Consider the following 27,163-nt stretch of genomic DNA (forward strand, 5'->3'; position numbering starts at 1 on the left):
ACCAATCTGCTGTCGATCTCCCGCTCCATTCTTCCCTCACTCGTGAACAAGACCCCGAGATACTTGAACTCCTCCACTTGAGGCAGGATCTCGCTTCCAACCCTGAGAGGGCACTCCACTCTTTTTGGCTAAGGGCCATGGTCTTGAATTTAGAGGTGCCGATTCCCATCCCAGCTGCTTCACACTCGGCTGCGAACCGATCCAGAGAAAGCTGAAGATCACGGCCTGATGAAGCAAACAGCACATTTGCAAAAAGCAGTGACCCAATCCTGAGTCCACCAAACCGGACCCCCTCAACACCTGGCTGCGCCTAGAAATTCTGTCCATAAGTTCTGAACAGAATTGGTGACAAAGGGCAGCCCTGGCGGAGTCCAACTCTCACTGGAAACGGGTTCGACTTACTGCCGGCAACGCGGACCAAGCTCTGGCACCGATCGTAGAGAGACGGAACAGCCCTTATCAGGGGGTCCGGTACCCCATACTCCCGGAGCACCCCACACAGGATTCCCTGAGGGACACTGTCGATCACCTTTTCTAAGTCCACAAAACACATGTAGACTGGTTGGGTGAACTCCCATGCACCCTCCAGGACTCTGCTAAGGGTGTAGAGCTGGTCCACTGTTCCGTGACCAGGACAAAAACCACACTGTTCCTCCTGAATCAGAGGTTCGACTATCCGACGGACCCTCCTCTCCAGAACCCCCGAATAGACTTTTCCAGGGAGGCGAAGGAGTGTGATCCCTCTGTAGTGGGAACACACCCTCCGGTCCCCCTTCTTAAAGAGGGGGACCACCACCCCAGTCTGCCAATCCACAGGCACTGTCCCTGATGTCCATGCAATGTTGCAGAGACGTGTCAACCAAGACAGCCCTACAACATCCAGAGCCTTGAACTTGGGGTGCATCTCATCCACCCCTGGGGCACTGCCACCTTGGTGACATCAGTCCCAGAGATGGGGGAGCCCACCTCTGAGTCCCCAGGCTCTGTTTCCTCATTGGAAGGCATGTTAGTGGGATTGAGAAGGTCTTCGAAGTACTCCCCACAACGTCCTGAGTCGAGGTCAGCAGCGCACCATCTCCACCATACAGTGTTGACACTGCACTGCTTACCCCTCCTGAGACGCCGGACTGTGGACCAGAATCTCCTTGAAGCCGTCCAAAAGTCGTTCTCCATGGCCTCCCCAAGCTCCTCCCATGCCCGAGTTTTTGCCTCGGCAACCACTGAAGCCGCATTCCACTTGGCCTGCCGGTACCCATCAGCTGCCTCCAGATTCCTACGGGTCCCAAGGGACCGGTAGGACTCCTTCAGCTTGACAGCATCCCTAACTGCCGGTGTCCACCAATGGGTTCGGGATTGCCGCCACGACAGGCACAGACCACCTTACGGCCACAACTCTGGTCTGCCGCCTCAACAATAGAGGCATGGAACGTGGCCCATTTGGACTCTGTCCCCCACCTCCCTCGGGACGTGGTCGAAGTTCTGCTGGAGGTGGGAGTAGAAGCTACTTCTGACGGGGCGTTGCGAGACGTTCCCAGCAGACCCTCGCAACACGTTTGGGCCTACCAGGCCTGACCGGCATCCTCCCCCACCATTGAAGCCAACTCACCACCAGGTGGTGATCAGTTGACCGCTTCACCCCTATCTTCACCCGAGTGTCCAAGACATGTGGCCACAAGTCCGACACGACCACAAAGTCGATTATCAAACTGAAGCCTAGGGTGTCCTGGTGCCAAGTGCACATATGAACATCCCTATGCTTGAACATGGTGTTTGTTATGGATAATCTGTGACGAGCACAGAAGTCCAATAACAAAACACCACTCGGGTTCAGATCGGGGGGGGGCCATTCCTCCCAATCACGCCCTTCCAGGTCTCGCTGTCATTACCCACGTAAGCATTGAAGCCTCCCAGCAGTACGAGGGAGTCCCCAGAAGGTATGCCCTCTAGCACCCCCTCCAGGGACTCCAAAAAGGGTGGGTACTCCAAACTACTGTTCGGTGTATATGCACAAACAGTTACAACGACTCCCCCCACCTGAAGGCGGAGGGAGCCTCCCCTCTCGTCCACCAGGGTAAATCCCAATGTACAGGCTCCAAGTCGATGGGGCAATAAATGTGCCCACACCCGCTCGGAGCCTCACCGGGGGCAACTCCAGTGAACATGTTGAGATTAAACAGGGAAGAGCCCAAAAATCAAATTCAACTACTGTATTTTGGTGCTTTTAAAAGCTCTTTGATAGGAAAAACAGTAGCAAAAATCCTCAGTTTCTGAGGCAGTAAAAATAAAACGTTTGTTTAGGCATAGTTCATTGTGTGGTGGTTTATTTCCTCTCTTGGCCCATTTTGAGGCCTGCTTAACTGGTACCTGCTTCACAACAGTACCATTGAAGAGCAGTTTGCTGTATCCTAATTGTACTCCATTGCCAAATATAAGCACATATTAAATTTATGAAGTGAACAAGCCTTGATATTTATATAAAAAAAAAAAAAAAAAAAAAAAAAAAAAAGCCACTTTTGTGCAAAGGTAGGAGAATGTGTTGGAAGATTTTTGGTATACTAAGGGTTTGGTTTAGCATCTCATATTTCAATCAATCGGCTAATTGCATTAATGAAATGCATGTATATGTGCATAGTGTGTAAATTTGTGCTTTTTATAGTACAGTAATCCCTCCTCCATCGCGGGGGTTGCGTTCCAGAGCCACCCGCGAAATAACAAAATCCGCGAAGTAGAAACCATATGTTTATATGGTTATTTTTATATTGTCATGCTTGGGTCACAGATTTGCGCAGAAACACAGGAGGTTGTAGAGAGACAGGAACGTTATTCAAACACTGCAAACAAACATTTGTCTCTTTTTCAAAAGTTTAAACTGTGCTCCATGACAAGACAGAGATGACAGTTCAGTCTCACAATTAAAAGAATGCAAACATATCTTCAAAGGAGTGCGAGTCAGGAGCAGAGCATGTCAGAGAGAGAGAGACAAAAGCAAACAAATCAATAGGGCTGTTTGGCTTTTAAGTATGCGAAGCACCACGGCATAAAGCTGTTGAAGGTGGCAGCTCACAACCCCCTCTGTCAGGAGCAGAGAGATAGACAGATAAAAGCAAACAGTGAAAAATCAATACGTGCCCTTTGAGCTTTTAAGTATGCGAAGCACCGTGCAGCATGTCGCTTCAGGAAGCAGCTTGCACAGAAGGTAGCAACGTGAAGATAATCTTTCAGCATTTTTAGACGAGCGTCTGTATCGTCTAGGTTTGCGAACAGCCCCCCTGCTCAATCCCCCTACGTCAGGATCAGAGAAAGTCAGCGCAAGAGAGAGAGAGAGAAAAGTAAGTTGGGTAGCTTCTCAGCCATCTCCCAATAGCGTCCCTTGTATGACATCAACTGGGCAAACCAACTGAGGAAGCATGTACCAGAAATTAAAAGACCCATTGTCCGCAGAAATCTGTGAACCAGGAAAAAATCCGCGATATATATTTAAATATGCTTACATATAAAATCCGTGATAAGGCGAAGCGCGATATAGCGAGGGATTACTGTGTATTTATTTTCACCAGATCTTAATTTATTGAAACATACTGTGCTATAGATTTGGTGACCTGTTTTTTTTTTTTTTTTTTAAATTGCCTGAAGTGTTTACAAAAAGTGGCATGTTTTTCCTCCAAGAAAATTAAACATTACAAGTCGAATTTAATAAAATCATTCTCCACCGGAGAGATGACCCAACAGCATGGGCAAAAAGAGTCCTACCCAACCATATAAATTTATTGTATTTTTTTAATATAAAATATCTTGCCATATTAAGTATTGAACAGATCCTCTAAGCAAGAATTCACCAACCCCCACTTCCAGGTAAGTGGAATGGATAAGTCTGTGTGGTGGTAGTGTGTTACAGGCAATTACAATCAATTGTCCTTCACTTTAAGTATACCAAATACTGCTGTTCATTGGGTTTGGGGTGATTGTGACACCAAGGCTATCTGAAATCTTGACTATGTACAAAATGTTAATTTGGTGCTCTCCCAAAACTTGTGGCCCAGTGACACTGGAGCTAGATTGCAACACTCATGTTTGCTTTTGCTCTGGATATTTTTTGGACAATTTTTAAGAGTGAAATATTTTACGCTTAATGATTGATTGAACGCTCTGCACATAAAAATAATTCATTTATATAGAGCTTTTCTCAGTACTCCAAGCGCTATCTACACAGGGAGGAACCGGGAAGTGAACCCACAATCTTCCACAGTCTCCTTACTGCAAAGCAGCAGCACTAGCACTGCACCACTCTTTAAGAAGTTAAAAGGTCCTTTGCCACCATCCTTTAGGATCTTTAAAAAGAAACTAAGATGTTTTATATATTTCTTTAATGCTGTCTGAGTCTTCAGGACTGATCAGTATTTCTTCTGGAATAGAAATGGGTGGGATATGGAAAATTTGGGTAGTTTCAGTTGTAAGTGTTCTAATCCTGGGTGTTTTCCAAAGATGTAGGTTTGAGAGGGGTTGAAATAGGTGATCGTCATGTTAGAGATGCAACGGATAAAAGCTTTTCTGCTTTGAAGTGCATCTTTCATTGGTTCCATATTCTGAGTGATTGATTGTTGGACAATTTTACTGGTATATTGACAATTAGTTTTTACTGGGGCACAAAGCAGGGCATATAAAGCACGGCAAGATTTCTGCAGACCAAGCTTGTGTGTTCAATCTAATGTCCAGAACTTTTTATAGCTTGTTTGCTACCCAGTATTAAAATTGATAGGTAGTGCCTTGCCACCTTCTGTTGCAGGTTGTTGTTGTTGTGTTTTTTTTTTTTTTTTTTTTTTTTTTTTTTTTAATTGCCTTTTGAATGCATGGATGTTTTAATTACAGATAAATGGGGTTGTAATTGAGTTGAATTTCTTAAAGAATGATTTGCTAATGTATATAGGATTATCTGAAATAGAAAAAGTTTAAGACCGCATTGATTCACCCAGCTAATGAGATGGAGGGTAAACACTATTTTTTTTTTTTTTTTTTTTTTTTTTTTTTTATGATTTTATTTACCATGTTAAACTGGCCACATTATTGTATCCAGGGCAGGCAACAAGGCAATTGCCTCATATTAGTGTTCATTTTCTTCATTTAACTCTGAGGGCTGAATATTTTTTCCAAAGTTTTCTGTAAAGCACGCATAGCAAGGCTGTCGCACACAAATCTGCATAAAACTTCTGCTGTTGTGCCAGACTCCTGTCTTTCATGACAGCCGGCAGGGATGCACAGTGGGCCGGCTGTCTATGTGGAAGGGGGATGTAATCTGTCATTGTAAACAGCTGTCCTGAAGGCGCGTTGGCTACATGAATGTGTTCAGCACCACGATGAGCTGGGGACCGATCAGCTGATGCTGGGACCCCTTTTTCGATTTTGTTATCCATCTCCGGATCACTTGCATCAAAATCGGTGTCTGGCTCCATGATTCTCAAAACCTCATCCGAGTATTTCGCTTTGGTAGATGTTGTTTGAGGCGGTTTGCTACTCTTTCACATGCAGGGAATCAAGGTCAAGGCAATGAAGCGAACATTCCTTCTGACAGAGGGTCCATCTAAAACGTAATGTCAAGTTTAGTCAAAGCTTACAGCTGATAGTCAACATTCAAGGTTAGGAGAATGGTAAAGTCGACATCTGCCCAGAGAGTTAATATGTACAGATATATATGTGGGGGAGAGGTACGGGGAGTTTATGGTATTCCTGATGCAATGCTAGAGTAGTTGTGGAGATAAAAAATCTGCTTTTCATGTTTCTGTAAGATTGAATCAATGTTGTACCATGTAAGTGCAAAATATCGGAGTGGCACTAAAACCAAAATAAGTTCCCAGTCACTATCTCTATTTAACTCTCCAGTCTGTCAGGTTGCTTGCAGTGCCGCTGCCCTAATACAATAGCAATTTCGTATGAAATAGAAGGGTAATGATTATACTTGGTGTTGACCGTTGTTGATGAACATGTAGGGGGGAGCTCTGTTAGCAGCGTTGTCTTAACCTTTTTTATATATTTCGCGATATCCTGTTGATTCATCCAGAGGGGATTTAATACTACATGCCAAGTACAAATGAGCATGAGTAGCAAACAAAGGGCTCAGAATTTAAAAGAATGACGGCAAAAATCGCCATCAATGTCTAAACCAGAGTCCAGTTCAAGAACCTGACACTGCAGCACCTGCTCCAGCTTAGAGTGTTAGGGGGAGCAAAACTGCAAGTGAAGCAGGCAAAAAGTATTTGACTTCATGAGGATTTTTGGAATTGAACGTGGCCTTTTCATCCCCTTCGTCAGCTTCAGCTAATCCCCAGAAAAACCATGAGTCTGCGACCTCTCCTACTGACCTTGTAACTTGCAACTCGGTAAACAGAGATTGGGGAAGATCAAAACTCTTGGTGATCTGAAGGTAATGATTGCCAGTCTCGGCAGACCATAAATGTTATGCTCGATGCAAAGGAAAATGGAGAAATAAAGAATGAAAAAGGTCCCAAACTAGAAAAATGAAAAACTGCATCAGGATAAAGACCTGGAGCATCTACAGAAATCCCACAAAAAATGGATTAAAAAAAAATAACGGAAAATACAAGTATGTTTGAGTGAAATTAAACTAATTGCTTCTCAGATTGAATGTTAAGCAAACATTCACAACCCATATTGAAATAGTCTAACAATCTGCTTCTGCTCCGGATGAAAGAGCAACAGCTATAAAATCAGAATGTAAAGTGCTCGTGGACAAACTGGCAACACGAAGATATAGACGGAACATCAAAAATGGTCTTCCTGAAAAAGGGAAAGTCTAAAAGTGAGATTTATAGCTGAACTATTCTTTATGTCCAATTTTAAACTCCTCTCCAGGTATTTTAAAGATCTCTGCAGCCTACTGTATACATGGTTCAAATGTCTCCAAACCAAAAAGCCTAATTGTCCATTTTCAAGAAACTACAGGCCAAACAAAATCATGTTCTTTCTCAGACAGATGAGATTACTTTTGAAAATACCTGTGTTCATATTTACCCAGATTTCTCACATGCGCCACATTCTACAGCATTAAACAATAGAGCTGAAATCATGTAAGCCTCTTGTAAAATTTGCAATAACCACTTCCAGTTTGGAAGGGTGCGTTTTTTGCTCATCAGACAAAGTAGATGAAAAGCGGAGAAGACTGATCAGTTTCTGGCAAGGGAAAGATTCTACTTGAAGCTTGCATTTTGGACCGTTTGTAAAGTGAAATTGGCTGTTAACTTTTTTTTTTTTGTTTTTGGCCATCCCTTTCCCTTTTAAGCTGCAATGATTATATTGATCTTTAATTTATATGAACACTTTGGCTTGCATTTAAATGTAAGCCCCCGTTTCCCAGGACTGTTCTCCTTATCTATCGACCTCCAAAACCCAACTCTGCCTACTCTGTGCTACTTCTGCCAACATCATAATCTTAGGAGATATAAATATTCATGTTGACAATCCCACAGGTTATCTCACTGCTGACTTACTTGAGCTGCTAGATTCTCTCAACCTACAACAACATGTTGATGTTCCCACACATTCTAGGGGTCACACTCTTGACTTGGTCATTTCAAACTGTGCCCCAATCAGGAATCTACAGGTATTTGATCTTGGTATTTCAGACCACAAAATTGTGTCATTGGAGCTGCTCTTTTTCTCCTCCCGTATCGAACCAAAATGACAGATCTATTTCAGAAATCTGAAGAATATCAATGTGGATGCCTTGGACCTTACATTTCTCTCCTCTGACTTTATCAGCTCCCTCTCTGTTGCTGACCTTGTGGATTTTTACAACCAGTCCCTGAGCAGTCTCCTGGACTTCCACGCCCCCTTAACATCTAGGTCCGTCTCATTCTTGTGCTCAGCACCTTGGTATACCTGCGAGCTGCGAAAAATGAAGGCGGCAAGGCGTGTCCTTGAGCGGCGGCTCAAGGCCTCTGGGCTGACTGTCCATAAACAGGCTTACAGAGAACACATGAGAGCGTCGTATGCAGAAGCTCTGAAGGTTGCACGGTCCAAGTTTTATTCCACCATCATCAGAAATGGCTCCAGGAACCCTAAACTTTTTTTCAACCATAAATCATCTTCTCAAACCTCCTTTACCTGCCCATTCTGAGACCACTGAGAGGTGCAACATGTATATCAACTTTTTTAAACAAAAAGTTGATAATATCCGTTTACACATCTCTACCAAGGATATCTTGCCCTTCCCAACTGTTGACTCATTGTCTGAGACCGTCCATCCTCTTTGCTCTTTCTCTGTTGCCACACGGCAAGAGGTGGAGGATGTCATCAGGAAATTGAAACCATCTACTAGTTCCCTGGACCCTTTCCCCTCACCCTTACTGAGGGCCAACATTTCTGCCATCTCTCCACTTATCACCAGGATAATAAATCAGTCCCTCCTGGCTGGCCATATTCCTTCTGCACTAAAAACTGCTGTCATCAGACCTCTACTGAAAAAATCCACCTTGGATCCTGAAGTTCTCTCCAATTATAGGCCCATCTCCAATCTTCCATTTCTCTCCAAAGTTCTGGAAAAAATAGTTGCAGCACAACTTCATGATCATCTCAAACTGAACAATCTGTTTGAAAAGTTTCAGTCTGGTTTTCGCCCCGGCCATAGCACCGAAACAGCCCTGGTCAGGGTCACCAATGATCTTCTGATGACGGCAGATACTGGTTCACCTTCACTACTTTATCCTCCTTGACCCGACAGCTGCTTTTGACACAATAGACCATAACATCCTTCTTCACCGCCTGCAATACACTATTGGACTCTCAGGAAATGTTCTAAACTGGTTTACATCATACCTGACTGGCAGAACTGAGCATGTCGCCCTTGGCAGCGCAAAGTCCCACACCCACAACGTCACCTGTGGCGTTCCACAGGGCTCTGTGCTGGGCCCTATCCTTTTTACTATCTACATGCTCCCCCTTGGAACTGTCATTGGCAGACATGGTTCATCGTTCCATTGCTATGCCGATGACACTCCGCTTTACCTCAGGACTACCCCCACCTCCTCTACTGCTCCTCTGCCAACATCTACATTGTCTACCTGCCTGGAGGAGATAGAGGCATGGATGAGGCTCAGTTTTCTTCAGTTGAACAGATCCAAAACAGAAGCCATCTTAGTTGGTACATCACATCATCTTCGCTCTTTTACCATCACCAGTATTACTTTCTCTGGCCAAAATATTCCTCTTTACACATCTGTTACTAATTTGGGTGTTAGAATGGACTCCCAACTTACTTTTGACACCCACATCAAATATCTCTAAGTCATCTTTTTTCCATCTCAAGAACATCGCCAAACTCCGCCCATTACTCACCCTGGCAGATGCAGAGAAGCTCGTCCATGCCTTTGTCTCTTCCAGGCTGGATTACTGTAATGCGCTCCTCATTGGGATTCCTGGCAAGAGTATCCAGAGACTCCAGTATATTCAGAACAGTGCTGCCAGGATCCTGATGAGGGTGCGAAAGCATGATCACATCACCCCAATCCTGAAAACCCTTCACTGGCTCCCTGTTTCATTCAGAATAGAGTACAAGGTCTCCCTTCTTACCCATCAGTGCATTTATGGACATGCCCCTCTTTATCTACAGGAACTCCTTACCCCTCATAACTCCTTACGCTCCCTCCGCTCTGTACACACTAACACTCTTCAAGTCCCCAGAACTAAGCTCAGCAGCATGGGTGACAGGGCGTTTTCATCTGTGGCGCCGAGGCTGTGGAATGCCCTCCCTGATTACCTGAGAGCCCCACAGTCGACTGAGGCTTTTAAGCGAAACCTAAAAACTCATCTTTAACAAAATGACTTTCTAAAAAGTATTTTATAGATTCTTCTGGTTTTTTTTTTATTTTATTTTTACTCTGTAGCACTTTGGGATTGCTAAAATATAAAGTGCAATATAAATAAAATTTATTATTATTATTACCACAAAGTAATAAGCTATTGTCTTTTTGCTAAACTTTATGTAACCAACCTTCCACATTTTGTGTGTTTTGTTTTTTAGCATTATTCCCTAGAATATTTAGACTGTTTTAAAAAATTATATCATTAGTCTATTGTGGACTGTATCATCACACAATATGTTTTAACCTTCACACTGCTGCTGAGTGGTTCATTTTGCTCTAGATGTGCTCCTTCTCTTGACATGTAAGAGGACTAGGATTTAGAAGTTTGGCTTGACCCACTTGCAGAGGCACAATGTTGGGGTTGGGGTGGGGGGGATGCTAGGGGGTGGAGAGAGAGAGCGCAATGTTTTTATTCCCTTATACCTCAATACACATTAGTGACAACATGTTTCATAGGTGTATTTATTGGCAATATGAAATTTGTCAAAGCTATTGTATGTACAATGTTCCACCTTAAACTACACACGCAGGAATCCATAATGAATAACAGCAATTAACACAGATGGAGATAAAATTGACCATAAGAATATAACTTGCATTTAGAAAGTACCAGAAGTCGTTGTTATATTCTAGTCAGTTTAAAGAGAAGACACAATCTCTCTCTCTCTCTCTCTAATGCAGGGGTCTCCAACTCCAGTCTTGGAGACCTACTGTGGCTGTAAGTTTTCATTCTAACGTAATTAGTGACCATTTTTTGCTAATTATTTTCCCTTTTATTGACTTTTTTTTTCTTGAGTCTGTCTTGCTGAATTGATTCATTTTTTCCTTAAATGGCACCTAAACATATATTTGTGAAGTGAGCCAACAGATGACCAACTAAGTTGGGGTCGCCGACGAACTTCAGTTTCATAATCTGAAGCCAATTCTCGTTGCTAAGTAAACCTGTTGTTTAATTCCATGGCACTCATTCTGACATGGCAGAATTTCTAAAACTGTTGGTTTTTCTCAAGGTTGCTGTCAATGTGTTGTGGACCTGAGCAGATCAACATTACTGAGGCCTTCACCATTTTTTTTAGTTATTGTGTGATGGATGCAGGTTTTTGTTTGTGTTGGTATATTTTGTCTAATATTGTTTGGTTGCCAATTAAGGAAAAAATAATAAATGGACCTGAATCTTTATTAATCCCAAGGGGAAATTCACTTAAGTCTGTTTCTGTCTCATATCTAGATATAGATATCTATATTGTATAGGTATCTATAGATATCATAAATTAGTTTTTATTTAAGACAAAGTTGATTAGCAGCAAAATCGGGTCACCGATTTAAGAAAAGGGTTAGAATGAATGAAAACCTACTGCCACAGTAGCTCTCCAGGACTGGAGTTGGAGACCCTTGATCTAATGAGTTAGATTCATTAGATACTGTTAGTGCTGCAGAACTGGATAAATCTGACACTTGAGAATTACTAGATGCTATAAATTCACTTCAAAGTGAGAAAGTAGCTGGCTCTGGCTACCCAGGGGAATTTTTTTTTTTTTTTTTTTTTAATAAATTTTTCTGTTGGCAACTGGTATTAGCAATGTATATAGAAAGTAAAGACACAAATTCGACCTCAATGTTTTGCCAAACATTACCATCTTTCCTAAGAGAAATAAGGACCTACTGAAATGTGCATAATACAGACCCGTCTCTTTTGATTAACTGTTAAGATATTCCAGTTCTAGCCAGAAGGTTTAAGAGCTTCCTTCTATAATATCACAAGACCAAGCAGGATTTATTAAAGGCAGACACTTATAACCTTTTCATGTTTTAATATATTCACCTATTACATCCAACATTATCTTTAAATGCAGAAAAAGCATTTGGGCCGAACCCAAATTTGTCCAATGTGATGAATAGGTAGTCCTATTCAACATTATCGGACATGTCGGCATGGATCAAACTACTGTATACTAGTCTGAAATAATGTTAAAACTAACGGGCATCTTGACAACTTCAAACTAGATTGTGGTACTTGATAAGGATGCCCCTTATCACCTTTTGCTCTTGGCAATTGCCATTGAACTGTAGGCTGTATAATTTCAAAATGCATCAGAGCTAAACAAAATCCGTATATGCAGATGATATGGTACTTTGTACATCTGACCCACAATTCTGTGCCAGCAGTCCTAAAAGCATTAGCAGATTTTCAAAAAAAATATCTGGACTTGAATAAAAGCGTGCTCTTTCCAGTGAATTCTCTAGTACATATCACTGGACACCTTTGTTTATCTTGGCAGATCAGTTTAAATATCTAGTTTTAAATATTACGGGTGGGGAGGAATTTGATGTGACTAGATCCTCCACCTTAGGTTAGCAGGGAGAATCAACATCCCAAGCTGCTCCTCACATTTCAAAGCATCCCCATATACATTTAAAAAAAAAAAAAAAAAAAAAAAAAATAAATTATTTTTAGTCTTAATCATAACTTCATTTATTTGAAATTGAAACATCCACGAATCCAAAGGGTGATTCTAAAGTGACCTAAATCAAAAGGGGCCATGGCACTACCCAACTTTCAATTTTATTACTGGATGGCAAATATACAAGCTATAAAGACCTGGAGCCTCCTGTATAACAGTGTGTAGAGTTCACACTAAAACATGTTATACGGACAAAAGCGAAAATGCACATGCACAAAACCGTGCATAAGCCAACTTCCATGCAGTTAAAAACCAAAAATCCTGGTCAGCCTGAAAAGGATTGCACATGCATGCACTTGCCACCCTCTATGATGACTCCAAGAATCTTGCATATTTTAATATGAAAATCAATAAAGTCCCTTTCTTTTGGTGTTTGGTTAAGACAATGAGAAAAGCACATGGGGGGGAAAAACAATTTCAGCAAATGCAAAGTGGAGGCAACAAAAGCATGGCGGATACACTAAGTTCAAAGTTGCACAGTGCCTGAAAGAGTGGTCAGATAATAGTCGTGAAAAGGCGAATCGCAGCCAGCCGTCTAGTCTTAGACAATATTACAAAAGCTGACCGCCATGCCGATGACATGATGATGCTATGCCAAGTACATCTTCAGGCACTAGTTGCTCACACACCTACATCAAACTGCTGGGAGGCCATCTGGCTATGCTGATGGACTGTTCTGTAGTCACAAAATGCAAAAGTGGATGCTGTAAGATGTAGCGAACTAAAGAATATAAGAGCTGTACTATGTGATATTGACCATAAATGAATTGGTTAAATGCCGCATTTTGATTAGCTGTTTTCACATTTGGGTAATTATATTCAAATGAAGTTGTAACTCTCCAATTTGGCTGATCATTGGGTGGGTCAAGGTTCATCATAGTGCATCTCTTCAGGATCTTTCCCGCACAATGACTTTCTGTGGACTATAGAGCAGCATGTTTAATAGAGTATAAATGCATTCTCGGAAGGTGCCCTTCATAGTGTTACATTGGTATAGAGTGCCTCAATGGATAGATTCTTTGTGGCTATTTGAGGTGACTATCTTTAAAAGAACTACTTGCCTGGATTATTTCAATCTTAAATATTGTTAATGAGAACATTTTCGGCAGATAGTATTAAGGATTTAACTGTAAAAGATATCTGTTTTAATTCTGTAATGCCGCTGCAGGGTGGGGTTTGTTTTGTTTTGGACGTGCTCTGTCTCTTCGTATGTCAGAGGACTGGAACATCGCGAAGTGGGGTCTAGCCTCATGTGGGGAGGCAAAATGGGGGGGTGGGGGGATAAAGGGGGGAGAGAAGGAGAGCAGGTTATATTTAATCTATTCTTATAATCCTTATAATTATAAATATCAATGCAGCAACAGGCTAACATGCAACAACTCCTGGGGAATCTTGAAACTAAGATTAAAACTGCCATATTACCAATTAAAACAATAAAATGACATTAAAAACTCAGAATCAATGTCTCCATGATGGGACAGTTAACTTTGTGAGCTGGAATGTTAAAGGCCTGAATCACAAATTAAAGAGAAAGAAAGTATGCTCTCACCTAACAGGCTTAAACGCTAAAATAGTATTTTTACAGGAGACCCACTTACTAACCAAGGATCAGTTCAGATTACAAAGACTGGACTGGCCAAATGTTCCATTCTAGCTTTATAAAGAAAACTAGAGGGGTGGGAATTCTCATACATAGAACAGTTCCATTTGTAGCATCAGAGGTAGTGTCGGACCCTGAAGGGAGATATGTGATGGTCATGGGCAACTTGTATAACAGTAAAATGATTTTGATAAATGTTTATGCACCCAATGTTGATGATAAGGAATTCATGCAAAATCTATTTGCATCCATTCCCAATGTGAACACTCATAATTATAATGGCTGGGGACTTTAATTGTGTTTTAAATCCACTCTTAGATAGGACTCCCGTGACAGGGGGGACGACATCTAATACTGCAAAGATAATTACACAGTTTTTAAATGATCACAACTTATCAGACCCCTGGAGGTTTCTTAACCCAAACTCAAGAACATATTCGTTCTACTCACCAGTGCATTATAGCTACTCAAGAATTGATTATTTTTTTATAGATAATAATTTCCTGCCTACAATTAAATCATGCAAATATGACACAATTGTTATCTCTGACCATGCCCCTCTAGTCTTGGAGCTAAAATCAATAAGCCCCTCATACTCGCCTCGCAGATGGCGTCTTAACCCTCTTTTATTGGCAGACGAGAACTGCACAGAATTTATATCCAAACAAATCCGCTTCTTCCTAGAGACAAACACGTCTACAGAGGTTTCTGCAGGAACACTCTGGGAAACTCTAAAGGCCTTCCTAAGAGGCCAGATTATTTCACATCTTTCCCATAGAAATAAATTAGAAACCAAGAAAGTGTCAGAGCTAAGAAATGAAATTACTAGAATAGATGAACAAGCCAGGCGTCCAAGTGAAGCTCTTCACAGGAAAAGGCAGGCCCTGCATACAGAACTTAACATCTTAACAACTAAAGAAACTGAACAACTTAAGTCTAGACAGCATTACTATGAACACGGAGAAAAAGCTAATAAGCTTTTAGCTCAACAAATTCATAAACAAGAAGTTCACAATGCAATACCAGTAATCACCAACAAGAATGGAGAAGAAATCATCGACCATAATAAAATAATGCACACATTTAGAGATTACTATAAGTCTTTATATTCCACTGAGCCCAAAGAAGACAACACGCAATCTAATGCATTTCTGGATAATTCACAAATACCACAAATAGATGCTTTAAGTGCTGAGGAACTAGATAAACCTCTAACGCTAACAGAATTACTAGACGCTATAAAGTCACTACAAAGCGGGAAATCATCAGGCCCTGATGGTTACCCCGTAGAGTTTTATAAGAAATTCTCCACTCAGCTAGCTCCACTCTTATTGGTAACATTTACAGAAGCTAAAGACCACCAAATACTACCTCAAACATTTCGACAAGCATTAATCACCGTCTTTCCTAAACAAAATAAGGACTTGTTACAATGTGCATCATATAGACCAATTTCACTCCTGAATAATGATGTTAAGATACTCTCAAAAATCCTAGCTAGAAGGATGGAGAAAGTGCTGCCCTCGGTAATATCACAAGATCAAACTGGATTTATTAAAGGCCGACATCTATCTTCAAATCTCCGACGCTTGTTTAATGTTATATATTCACCAGCAAAATCAAACACCCCAGAGATATTACTATCATTAGACGCAGAAAAGGCATTTGACATGATCGAATGGAATTACCTTTTCACTGCATTGGAGAAATTTGGGTTTGGCCCGAATATTTGTGCTTGGATTAAACTACTGTATACCAGTCCAGAAGCTTCAGTTTGTATTAATAAAATTTGCTCAGACTACTTTAAACTAGAACGTGGTACCAGACAAGGATGTCCCTTGTCGCCACTGTTGTTTGCAATCGCTATTGAACCACTGGCGGTTCACTGCCGAAATTCTCATCAGATAAAGGGGATTGTCAGAGAAGGACTGAAACAGAAAATTTCTTTATATGCAGATGATATGGTCTTATATATATCGGACCCAGAAAACACTGTCCCTGCTGTTTTAACAGCACTAACAGAATTTCAAAAGATATCTGGTCTTAGAATTAATCTGAATAAAAGTATACTCTTTCCAGTGAACTCACAAGCATATAATAATAAATTAGACACCCTACCTTTTACCATAGCAGATCAGTTTAAATACCTAGGGGTAAATATCACAAGTAAACATAAAGCTCTTTATCAACAAAATTTTGGCGTCTGTATGGAAAAAATTAAGCAAGACTTGCATAGATGGTCAACCCTTCATCTCACTCTAGCCGGAAGAATTAACATCGTTAAGATGAATATCCTTCCTAAACTTCTCTTTTTATTTCAAAACATTTCAATATATATCAATAAATCGTTTTTTAAACAGATTCAATAATAACCTCATTCATTTGGAACTCAAAACACCCACGTATCCGAAGAGCGACCCTACAAAGACCTCAGGCAGAGGTTGGCATGGCTTTACCTAATTTTCAGTTTTATTACTGGGCAGCAAACATACAAGCCATAAAAACCTGGACACAAATAAATGCACATACACAGGCTTGGTCTGCAATAGAAGTAAAATCCTGTAGTACTTCTTTATATTCCCTGCTCTGCTCTCCAATAAATGAAAGTTATCGCAAATATACTAATAACCCAATTGTGCTTTACTCACTCAGAATATGGAACCAAATTAGGAAGCATTTTAAGATGGAAAATCTTTTATCAGTGGCACCTCTGCAAGGGAACCACCTCTTTCAACCTTCGCAAGTATATCCAGTTTTAATACCTGGAAAAGTTTTGGGATTAAAATGCTCAGAGATCTTTATATAGACAACATATTTACATCTTTTGAACAATTACGTTCAAAATTTAACCTCCCAGCTACACATTTCTTTTACTATCTTCAAATTAGAAATTTTGTTAAACAGAAATTGCCCGATTTCCCCCACCTTGCACCCTCCACAATTCTGGAAAAAATACTGCTCAATTCCGAGGAAACAAACACTATTTCCGCAATATATAAAATTTTATTAGAGTCCCTACCTTTCAAAGATCCAAGAGGACATTGGGAAGAAGATCTCTTAATCAATATATCAGAAAAGGAGTGGAAGGTAGCAAAGCAGAGAATTCACTCGAGTTCTATATGCGCAAAGCATAGAATTATTCAACTAAAAATTATATATCGAGCTCATCTGTCTCGCTTAAAACTGTCCAAAATGTTTCCAGGCCAGGATCCAACCTGCGAGCGCTGCAACCAAGCTCCTGCCTCACTGGGTCACATGTTCTGGGCCTGCACCAAACTAACATCATTTTGGACAAAAATTTTTAAGTGCCTCTCAGACAGCCTTAGTATCACAATCCCTCCTAACCCACTAACAGCTGTGTTTGGTGTTCTTCTAGATGGACTTGAATTGGAGAAGGACAAACAAACGGTGATTGCATTCACTACACTCTTGGCACGCAGACTTATTTTGTTAAATTGGAAGAATCCTAATTCTCCTCTTATAAGTCAGTGGGAAACTGATGTTTTATATTATTTGAAATTGGAAAAAATCAAATTTTCAGTTAGAGGATCTGTACAAAATTTTTTCAAAACTTGGCAGGATTTAATCAATATTATTTTAGAATAAGAGAATTAACTATTATTGCATTTAACTCCCTTCTCCATCTCTTATTTATATAGATATTTACTTCTCCCCTTCTTTTGTCTAATGTTGCCTTATTAAAAAGCTTAAAGCAATTTTCCTTTAGCTAAGCTCTCCTTCTCAGGGGTGGGGTTTGATTTGTCTTCAAATTTGTTGGGTTATAAATTGATCTGTTTGTATGGAATGATTACAATGAAAATTAATAAAATAAAAATATTAAAAAAAAAAAAAAAAAAAGAACTACTTGCCTTTTGCCGCACTATTTGGAAAAAGCACCTGCAACTATATGGAGCTGCCATTTTTTTTCATTGGTTCTCCAACTATATATGATGTAATGCAAGCTCATTCATTTGATGATGCATCCCTGGTTGATGTAAATTGTCCAGTGCCTTTGCAATAGCAATGTGTGCAGCTGACCACTCAGATATACATGTGGGAAACCAGACGTTGTTGTGAGCTTTGTTTCACAGTTCAAAGTGGTAAGGAATTATTTATGTGGACATGTGGATAATACCATCCTTTATAGCTGGCATGGTGCAATTTAATGTTTGTGAAATACAAGATCGATCAGCCAATTCACATTGAAAAGCTTCTGTTGAAAACCTGATAGTGGATAGATCTCACTAAGGAGCAGGTAGTACCCAATTCCTTAGTCTGCCTTTGTAAAGCTTGTACCAGTTCAGCACACAGCTCCAAGAGGATATGCTCTTGGAAATCTAAATAGACTTGGAAGCCAGTCATCTATAAATACTCGGATTCTTCCATTTGCATTGTTTTCTAACAACGCTAAAGCGTCTATGGTAGTTGGAATAGTTTGGACATTGCATACACCATTATTGTTACAGGATGTTTACATTCAAGTGAATTACCTGTACACTGATTGTATACCATTTACAAATGTATTTGGTAAATCCTGCATCATTGATGCAAATATGAAAAAGTAAATTACACAAACCGTAGTACTGCTGTTGCTGGGTACTGCCAGTTTGCAAAACTGACCAGAAACTGCATTTGCAAGGTAGGGAGTTAACATGAAAATTGTTTTTTGGCTTTACACCAAATTCAGTTTATATACATCTCAAGTGTATGAGAAAAGCAGCTACTCAACATTGTGTGTACTCAGTTTATACATGAGAATCCTTGGGCTTAGACACAAATTGAATATCCACAAGTGTGGTTTGCAGTTAAAATCGTGCAGTATGTCTTTGTATTAACTGGGGCAAACAGCAGGGAATATAAACTACCATTACACTAAAAATCTAATTACCCTCCATTCTCTCAGAATATGGAACCAATGTAGGAAGCACTTGAACACGGAAGAGCTTTTTTCTGTTGCACCTCTACATAGAAACCACCATTTTCTACCCTCTCAAACATATGCAGTATTCAGTGTCTGGAAAATGTCTGGGATGAAAATACTTGTACATAATGTTTTTGCATCCTACGAACAATTATGCTTCATATACAACTTCTCATCAACACAATTGTTCTGTTTAGCAAAGTTTCTAGCTTGAAAGTAGTACATGTCCAGTTTTCCTCACATTCTACCTTGTTCTTTTCCAGAATAATTATTGCTCAGTTTTGAAGATTTGGATAGCACCTCCTAGAATTTCTATAAAAATATTTTGGTCTCTTTAAAAGAGACCGTGAACATTGTGTATATGGAGCTTGAGTATATTCTGTGCTTGGCTGCTTTATACTCCTTTTCTGAAATAGAGTGACAGATCCTATCCACAAAGTATTCAGTTCAACTTAATCTTTTATCAAGCGGATTTCTCATTTGAAATTCTGTTTCCAGGGCAAGATTAAACCTTTAAAAGTAGCTCACCATAGCTCCAGCCTCATGTTCTGGGTATGCACCAAATTAACATTTTGGACAAAACTCTTTGCTTGCCTATCAGACAGCCTTTGTGTCAGTCACTCCTAACCCATTAAGTTGTTTTGGTACACTCCAACTGGCTTAAAGTGGAGATGGACAAACTAATTTCCTTTTATTAAACTACTAGCACATAGACCTTCTCAACTGGAAGAATCCCACCCCACCATTTAAGTCCATGGGTAACTGATTTTTCTGTACTACTTAAATTGGAAAAATCATATTCTCACTTTGAGGATCTGGTCAAAACTTTAGAATAAGCTTTCATTTTGGGATACTCTTCTTTCTTTTTATAGAGTAGCATCAGTTGCTGGCTTTTCTCTTGGGTGGGAGTTAAATTTTGCTTTTGTTAAATTCGACTAGACTATATGGAATGTTCTGTTTCTGATTTAAAAAAAAAAAAAAAAGTGACTTTCCCTACCCATTATTCCAGTTAGCAATATCTTTGCGAATTTATGCAAAGAAGGCAACATAACCACCAATGTAATGCATGGTGTCAGTTTTTAGGTAAGAACTTTGTGTGCCAAAAGCGCATGTGTACAGCAGTGTTTTCCAAACATATTTTTTTTCTGTGGTGGCACTGCTCTTGTAATTGGTAAAACTGGTAAGCCTTCGGATTTTTTTGGTTACAAAAACCATAAACGTCATACGTGTGCTAAACTGTCCAGTCTTGATTTATTGGAGACGCTATAAAAAAAAGTGTTTGGTGACCGGAGATGCAGCACTCTGTGAGCACGTACGTGCATGCCCACTGTTCCTTGGCATGGAGTCTCTGGCAAACATGCTTCCGCCAGCTGCTCCCCTGACACGTGCCCTGGCTGCTACAGTGCATTGTACGTAATAGGTCTACGAAATGGCAATCACAGCTGCTTTTATGTTGGCTTCTCCAGGTAGTCGCATTTGTCTTGGACAGTTCTCGACCACCTGAGAAGTGAGTTTCTCTTGGGTCAGGACCCAGGGGCAATACCCTGTTTCCACAGGGCTCCAGTTGAAAAACTCTTGTGTAGAGTATAATAAGTTGTTGGTGATGAACAATTGAAGATGGTATTTGTGCAGTTTTAACCGCTTTAATGAATGCCCATTTGAGATGCTTATACTTTAAATCAGTCTTTAGCAGTGCATTCAAAATCCAATTGGAAAATTGATTGTTTTACTGTTTTGTGATTTTGTACATTTGAGGATTTGTGTACTTTTTATTACATTTTAATGTTGGATGTGATTTGTCGATTTTGATTCCCAGCCTGAGGTGTGGTTTGTGTAGTATGGTTTTATGGGTGGGTATATTACGTTAACCAGACACTGAAGGTTTGAAGGTAAGTGACTTTCAGCTGCTCCCATTTAGGGGTCACCACAGCAGATAATCATTCATCTATCCTGGTCTTCATTCTCTCCCCCCCCCCCCCCCCCCCCCCCAACACAAGACTGCCTGCATGTCCTCCATCTCCATAAACCTTATCTTTAACTTTTGCATCAGTTCCATCCTTCCCATTCTTTTCACTACTCTGCCTGTGCCCAAATCCTCTCATTGTAGCCACTCACTTGGTCACCAAACTGTTGTATTGTCCCTGTAATACTCGCTCCTAATCCTGTCTATCTTCATTACGGAGTGAAAATCATAGCAACTTCAACTATGCCACTTCCATCTCTACCTCCTGTCTTCATCAGTGCCACAGTCTCCAAACCATACAGCATAGCTAATCTCACTTCATTTTCTAGATCTTCCCTTCTCTTGCAGTTACTCTCTCACACAACCCTTGTGCTACTTTTCTCAAGAGTCCACCCTGTATGCACTCCATCATGCTAGTTGAGCCCAAGTGTTTTGATTCACACACATGTACTGTCTTAACTCCTACTGACTTTCATTCCTCTTCTCTCTAGTCTGTACCTCCACCTATCCTGGTTCGTCTCCTCCTGCTGTATACTCTTACTGCAGATCAATGTCTATTCATGAACATAGTCCAGGGGTGGCCAACTCCAAACCTGGAGAGCCGAATGGCCGCAGGTTTTTGTTCCAACACAGTTGCTTAATTGGAAGTGAATCTTCACTGATCTTCTCCTGAATAAGGAGAGGCATTGCACATTTACTTTGTCAGCATTCACATGTCGGTCAAACAAGGAATCTCTGCAGTCTACTTGTGACTTTATGCTGTAGGAAGAATAAGTAGATCAAGGTAAATGCTTGTATAAAAGCCATATCAAATGTTAAATTTTGTATCTCTATCAGCAGTGTTAGATTGAGGGTAGTGTGAACGTTCACTGAGAATAAGACTGCAAAAAAAGCTAACCTTAACCAGTACCATATATTTACACCAGCTATTACTCAAATCAAATGTATGTTTTTATTGTATAATAAGAGTAGCTCACTAGTCAATGGTAATTCTGAGAAGCAGCTGGAATCGAACCCACGACCTCTTGATTGAGTCAGCAGTTCTTACTGCTGCACCACCCAAGCAGTTGTCAGTGTTTTACCCTAACCAGATTTTTTTTCTTCGGTTATATTCTTGAATAAAAGCGCACTTGTTATACGTGTACCTTTCGTGTAAGTGTGTTTATTAAGTCTTCACACTATACACTTTCTGTCAAAATTTTGTCAAAAGTATAAAGTGAAGTTTGTTTTTAGGTATGTGTTCATTTCTTGCATTTCCTGTCATCCTACATTTTACATTGATCGTTGTAGACATGGAACACACAAAATGCATGTGTTCCAAATAATGGTATTTACCCTATACAATTCCAGGCATCTTGCTTCCAAATGAAGATCCTTGATCTGGGAGAATGTTTCCCAGAGTTGAGCTGTGGCAGTAGGGGGATGGGTTAGCAGGCCGCCTGCTGCCATTGCTGATCAACACATTGGCAAAACACAAGATGCTAATTTAGAGGTGAGAAGGAATTTAAGATGTCCCGAGGTGAGGTTTTTTTCTCGTAGGCTTCAGGGATTCCAGTGTTAATGGCCCCAATGTGTCTGCAAATGGAATTTTTCATTTGGGTAAACCCTAAGTTTTCTGGAATGGTTGTATAAGCACAAAGGTAGAATTTGCTAAATGCAGTGAACATTCTGAAAAAACGAGCTTTCAGATTTCCACTGTACACATCCACAAGGGAATTTGCCTCAAGTATGGGAAATAGGTAAAACATCCAAAGGCTGCACTTTCTAAACTTTTGTATCTGAATTTTGTTGTTCAAAGGGGAAATGGTGCAAAGTTTTAACTATAGTGTTCGAGATTGCTGTATGTGGATGCTTTAACTCTGCTGCCATTCCTGTTAAGTTTGTTTAGGGTTGTTTACAGTGCTGGAACAACTCCAAGTGGCTTAAATATGTATAAAGATAACTATACCATTTTGTTTCTTTCAACACAAGTTACCGTATGTGAAGGACCAGATAAATTTAAATGCCGGACTGGAGAGTGCATAGACATGTCTCAGGTTTGTAATCAGAAAAGAGATTGCCCAGACTGGAGTGATGAGCCTTTGAAAGAGTGTAGTAAGTATTCATTTTTATATAAATGTAAACTTAGAATTTTGATTCTGTTAAATATTGCAGCAAAAAATGTCTGTTTTGTTGTGCAAAAACTGAGCCCAAACAAATAGGCATGCCTATTAATTAATTTATTTATTTTTAAATTGGAACAGCAGAACAATCTAGACGAGAACAGGCCATTCAGCCCAACAAAGCCAACCAATCCTGTCCACTTTTTTTTCTTCCAAAAATGTTGAGTTTGGAAAGTCCTTTTCCAGTGTGCAGTGACTTCCTAAAAATGTGTCAAGGGTTTATATATGTACTTGCTAGCTGCCTTAAGAACTCAAGGGTAAATATCTGATCCTGGTGATTTTTTTGATTTCATTTATTTAATCTGGGCAGTACTTATCACTCTACAATTCCCAAATTCCTCAGTCCCTCCTTAGTAGTCCTTTTTATCTCTGGAAGGTTATGTACTTCCTCACTTGTGAAGACCTCAGAAAAATAAGTTTAGGGCATCTGCTGTTTCATTCTTCTAATTCCCCTTTATGATTTCTGATGTGGAAAAGGAGTAAAATTTTAAAAATAGCTTGCATTGCATTGGGGAGATTCCAAAGAACTGGAAAATGGCAAATATCATCCCATTATATAAAAAAGGTGACTGGGCAGATTCAAGAAACTATAGGGCAGTAAGCTTAACCTGCCTTGCAAGAAAATTTTAATGGAAGGAATTAAGGATAAGATTGAACAGCTAAAAATCCTAAAATCCTTACTCTTCCAGTGAAACTTCAGCATGTTAGTGGCTTTTTATTTTCTTTTTCTTTTAATAACACTGGTCGTCAACATTTTGCTACTGGGATTCTTTCACCATACTGTGTGTGTGTGTGTGTGTGTGTGTGTGTGTGTGTGCATGTGTTAGTGTGTGTGTTTAGTTAGTTGCAATGTATTTAAGCATTTAAGAAATAAGAACTTTGGTCTCAAGAAAAGTGAAGCCAAAATTAAGGAAGGTGTTTTTGTTGGCCCTGAAATACGTGAACTGATGCTTGACGAGGAGTTCAAAAAGAAACTGAAGCTGACTGAATCTGCACCCTCATTCATGCAGGTTGTCAAGAATTTTCTTGACAAGCAGAGAGCAGTGAATTATACTGAGCTTGTGGTGAATATGCTGAAAGTATATTGGCTCACGGGAGCCAGAATGTCACTGAAGACGCTTTTTTTTTTTTTTTTTTTTTTTTTTTTTTTTTTTTTTCCTTCTTCGACTTTTTTCCACCAAATCTAAGCAATGTCGGAGATGAAATCTTTCCCCATGCTCAAGATATAAAGGTGATGGAAAACTGATATCCGGGAAAATACACTCCAAGCATGATGGGTGACTACTGTTGGTTCTTGCAAAGAGACAGATGTGTATTACAAGCGCAAAAGCGAGTGCCTCCAACATTTTTGGGCACGCTTACCTCCCTTTTATATTGAGGTAAATTGACATAAATATGCTTTTAACGCGTCTCTGGTATAGTCGTCTTCTGGTTTGTTTTCAAAATAAATGCATCAAAACCATTTTGGTGGGACATGTATCAACACAATCTGCAGTTTGGACTATTGATGAAGTGTCAAAACGTTGACGTGTATTTCAAAAACCTGACGTGCTAGCTTAATTCAGATTTCTTACATGAAATCAGAGTAAAAAACTTAAAGCTGCTCTGAAGTTCCCAATAGCAAACACATTTTTTTGTAGACCAGTGTAAGAAGACACTTTATTACTATATGAATTGTTTGGTTTTCTACCAATTTGCTTGTTTGAAAGTATTTTGATGGGTGTAACACTTTTTACTTTACACAATGTAAAATCCAGTACATTTTTATTTATAGACTTAATGCATGTTGGGCATGATTAGTGTTAAATACAACATAAATTAGCTTTTTTTCTGTAACTTGAAAATAAATGAGCAAATATCATAGGTTGTGTGCTTTTGTTTTTTAAATGTTGCCCGGTGGGAGGGGGAAATGTGTAAGTAGTATATGACTTGTGTAACTGGCAAATTATCAAGCACCAATTTGTTGCATTTTTCCCTGGGTGAGTGTGTGAATGTAAAGTTTTGTCCTCCTTAGTCCTTTCATTGAGACATAAACAATCTTCTCCAAACATCAAGTCAATATTTTCCTTGTTTGTTCCACCATATATTGATGTTGAAAGAGTAGTTTTAATTCTTCTTTTGGAGTCCATATAGCGTGGGTGAAATTTATGTAATTTTTTTCCCCTTCCCTCCAATTAGATTTAAATGAATGCTTAACCAATAATGGTGGATGCTCCCATATTTGCAGAGACCTTACTATAGGATATGAATGTGGATGTACTCCTGGCTTGGAGCTAATTGATCGGAAAACATGTGGGGGTATGTATGTCTGTCTGTCTTGCACAATCTTAATTATGATGCATGAATCAAGTAGTCTAATTTAATTGTATTAAACTATGGTTTTTTTGGTTGGGGAATGTTTGAGGGGGAGTTGGAACTGATTTTGATTCACGTAAAAAATCAAAATAAAAAAAATCCAAAAGTGTTGGTAGGTTAGCATTGGTGTAAAAGTGAAAAGATGTAGAAAAAGATTGATTACTGAGTTAGGTTTTGCCTTTGGCTATGGCAGTAATTTTGGTAAGGCTCGCGTTTTTTTACTTCTCTGTAGGAGGTTCTCCAGCTGTTAAACCTATCAAAGCAACCAAAGTGTACTGTAAGAAGCAATTACAATTTACTTGTACCCACGAGAATTATAGAAACTGCATACATGTCAACACAGCAGACAAGATGGACAAACCTACAACTCAAAGGCTGGCTGTTGACTTGTTGCTTAATGTTCTAATTTGGCCAAAAGTGTTTTTTTTTTTTTTTTTGGGATACCAAGGTTGGTTTGCGATGTGTATAGTTTTTTGCTGTTATTCCTGGTGGAGGATTTTTCTTTAGGTTAAATTGTACTCCTTATTTTTGCTACATGGCTATTAGTTGGACAAGAAAAACCGCACTCGCATCAAACAGTTACTTAGATGTGCCCTCTGCTATTTCATGGGGAACTTCATGGTTTTTGTTAAGAGTGTAGGTGCTGAAGTTCCGTTCTTGTAGTGGCTGTCCCTCTTTTCGACTGTGTTAAGTTACTTGCACAGAACTTCATGTGGATCATAGAGCAAGTTCAGGGTGTCCAGATTCAAGCCTTTATGTAGAGAAACTTTCAGGCCAGTGAAATAAGTTTGAGACATCTATGCCGAGAGTGGATGGCTTTTCACCCCAAAGAGTGAATTGTAAGCCTTTAGGTCCCCAAAAAGTGAGTATTGTTTGCTTTTGGCTTCCCAAAGAGCACATATTCTCAGTCTTCAGCACTCCAAAAGAGATGAATGCAGCTAGTTCTAAACAAAGGTTTAACCTTTGATTTGTATTCTTTCCAATTACAACTGTGCCTGCTTATAGGTGGTGTTTTGTCTATCATTCAGGTGTAGTTCAGTTCATGGACAGTTTCTTAAATGAATGTCATTTTGGGTGGCTTTTTGTCTGAAGGTGTTGACTCGCCTCTTATTTATCTTATTAGGTGAATTCAACAAGCTGATAAATGTTTGGTACTTTGTGTACAGTAAACCAGAATGGGCCAATTATGTTCTGTATTTTTGTCCTAGCTTGTTTCTTAATGGATAGCATGTTAAAATTGTGTTCAGCATTGCAATAGGTGGAGAACCAGCTTGAACTTATTTCAGGTGCTGGTCTGTTTTCATGGGTCTGGAGATTTACTGTATGTAAATGAGAAATAGTAACGGGAGCGCATTACAGTTAAAGCTGAAATGTGTGATCCAGACTTTGAAATGCTGACTGAATTTGTCCAAATTACTGACTAGGTGGGGGGCAAGCATTATCTTGCTGACTTAACTCAACAACAGAAACCATCTTAATGACACCTACTAGCCTGTTAACAGCAGCTGCTCCTTATTATCCAAGACAGAAATTCTTGTGTTTGGGGGTTATAGATTTTTCTTTTGACCTTTGAAAAATTTAATTAGGACAAATTTGGTATGCCTATCAAATTGTGTGTATTCTACGTATTGCTTACAGGAGATACAATGTCTACAGTGTTTATTATGAAAATTGATATGGTGATCAGTGTGGTGCCTTTTTAAGTCAGATTTTTTAAAACCTTTGATCTGTGCACATAGTCAAATTTGTTACTATAAAATATAGCTGTCCAGATCATGCTGTTCTCTAACACTGTTTTGTATAATTCGAGTGAAGTTTCTTTGGACAG

At 39.8% G+C, this 27,163-nt stretch overlaps 1 protein-coding gene across 2 annotated transcripts in view; it reads left to right on the forward strand.

The window, feature by feature from the left end:
• Positions 1-27,163, forward strand: part of vldlr (very low density lipoprotein receptor) — a 308,802-nt gene that overhangs the window by 107,714 nt on the left and 173,925 nt on the right. For both annotated transcript variants that reach the window (XM_051927741.1, XM_051927740.1), the window contains exons 7-8: positions 22,790-22,912; positions 25,159-25,278. In XM_051927741.1, coding sequence (XP_051783701.1) covers positions 22,790-22,912; positions 25,159-25,278 — 243 coding nt within the window. The remainder of the gene's footprint in view (positions 1-22,789; positions 22,913-25,158; positions 25,279-27,163) is intronic.

The sequence above is a fragment of the Erpetoichthys calabaricus genome, chromosome 5 (genome assembly GCF_900747795.2).
Source record: "Erpetoichthys calabaricus chromosome 5, fErpCal1.3, whole genome shotgun sequence".
NCBI classification, from domain to species: Eukaryota; Metazoa; Chordata; class Cladistia; order Polypteriformes; family Polypteridae; genus Erpetoichthys; species Erpetoichthys calabaricus.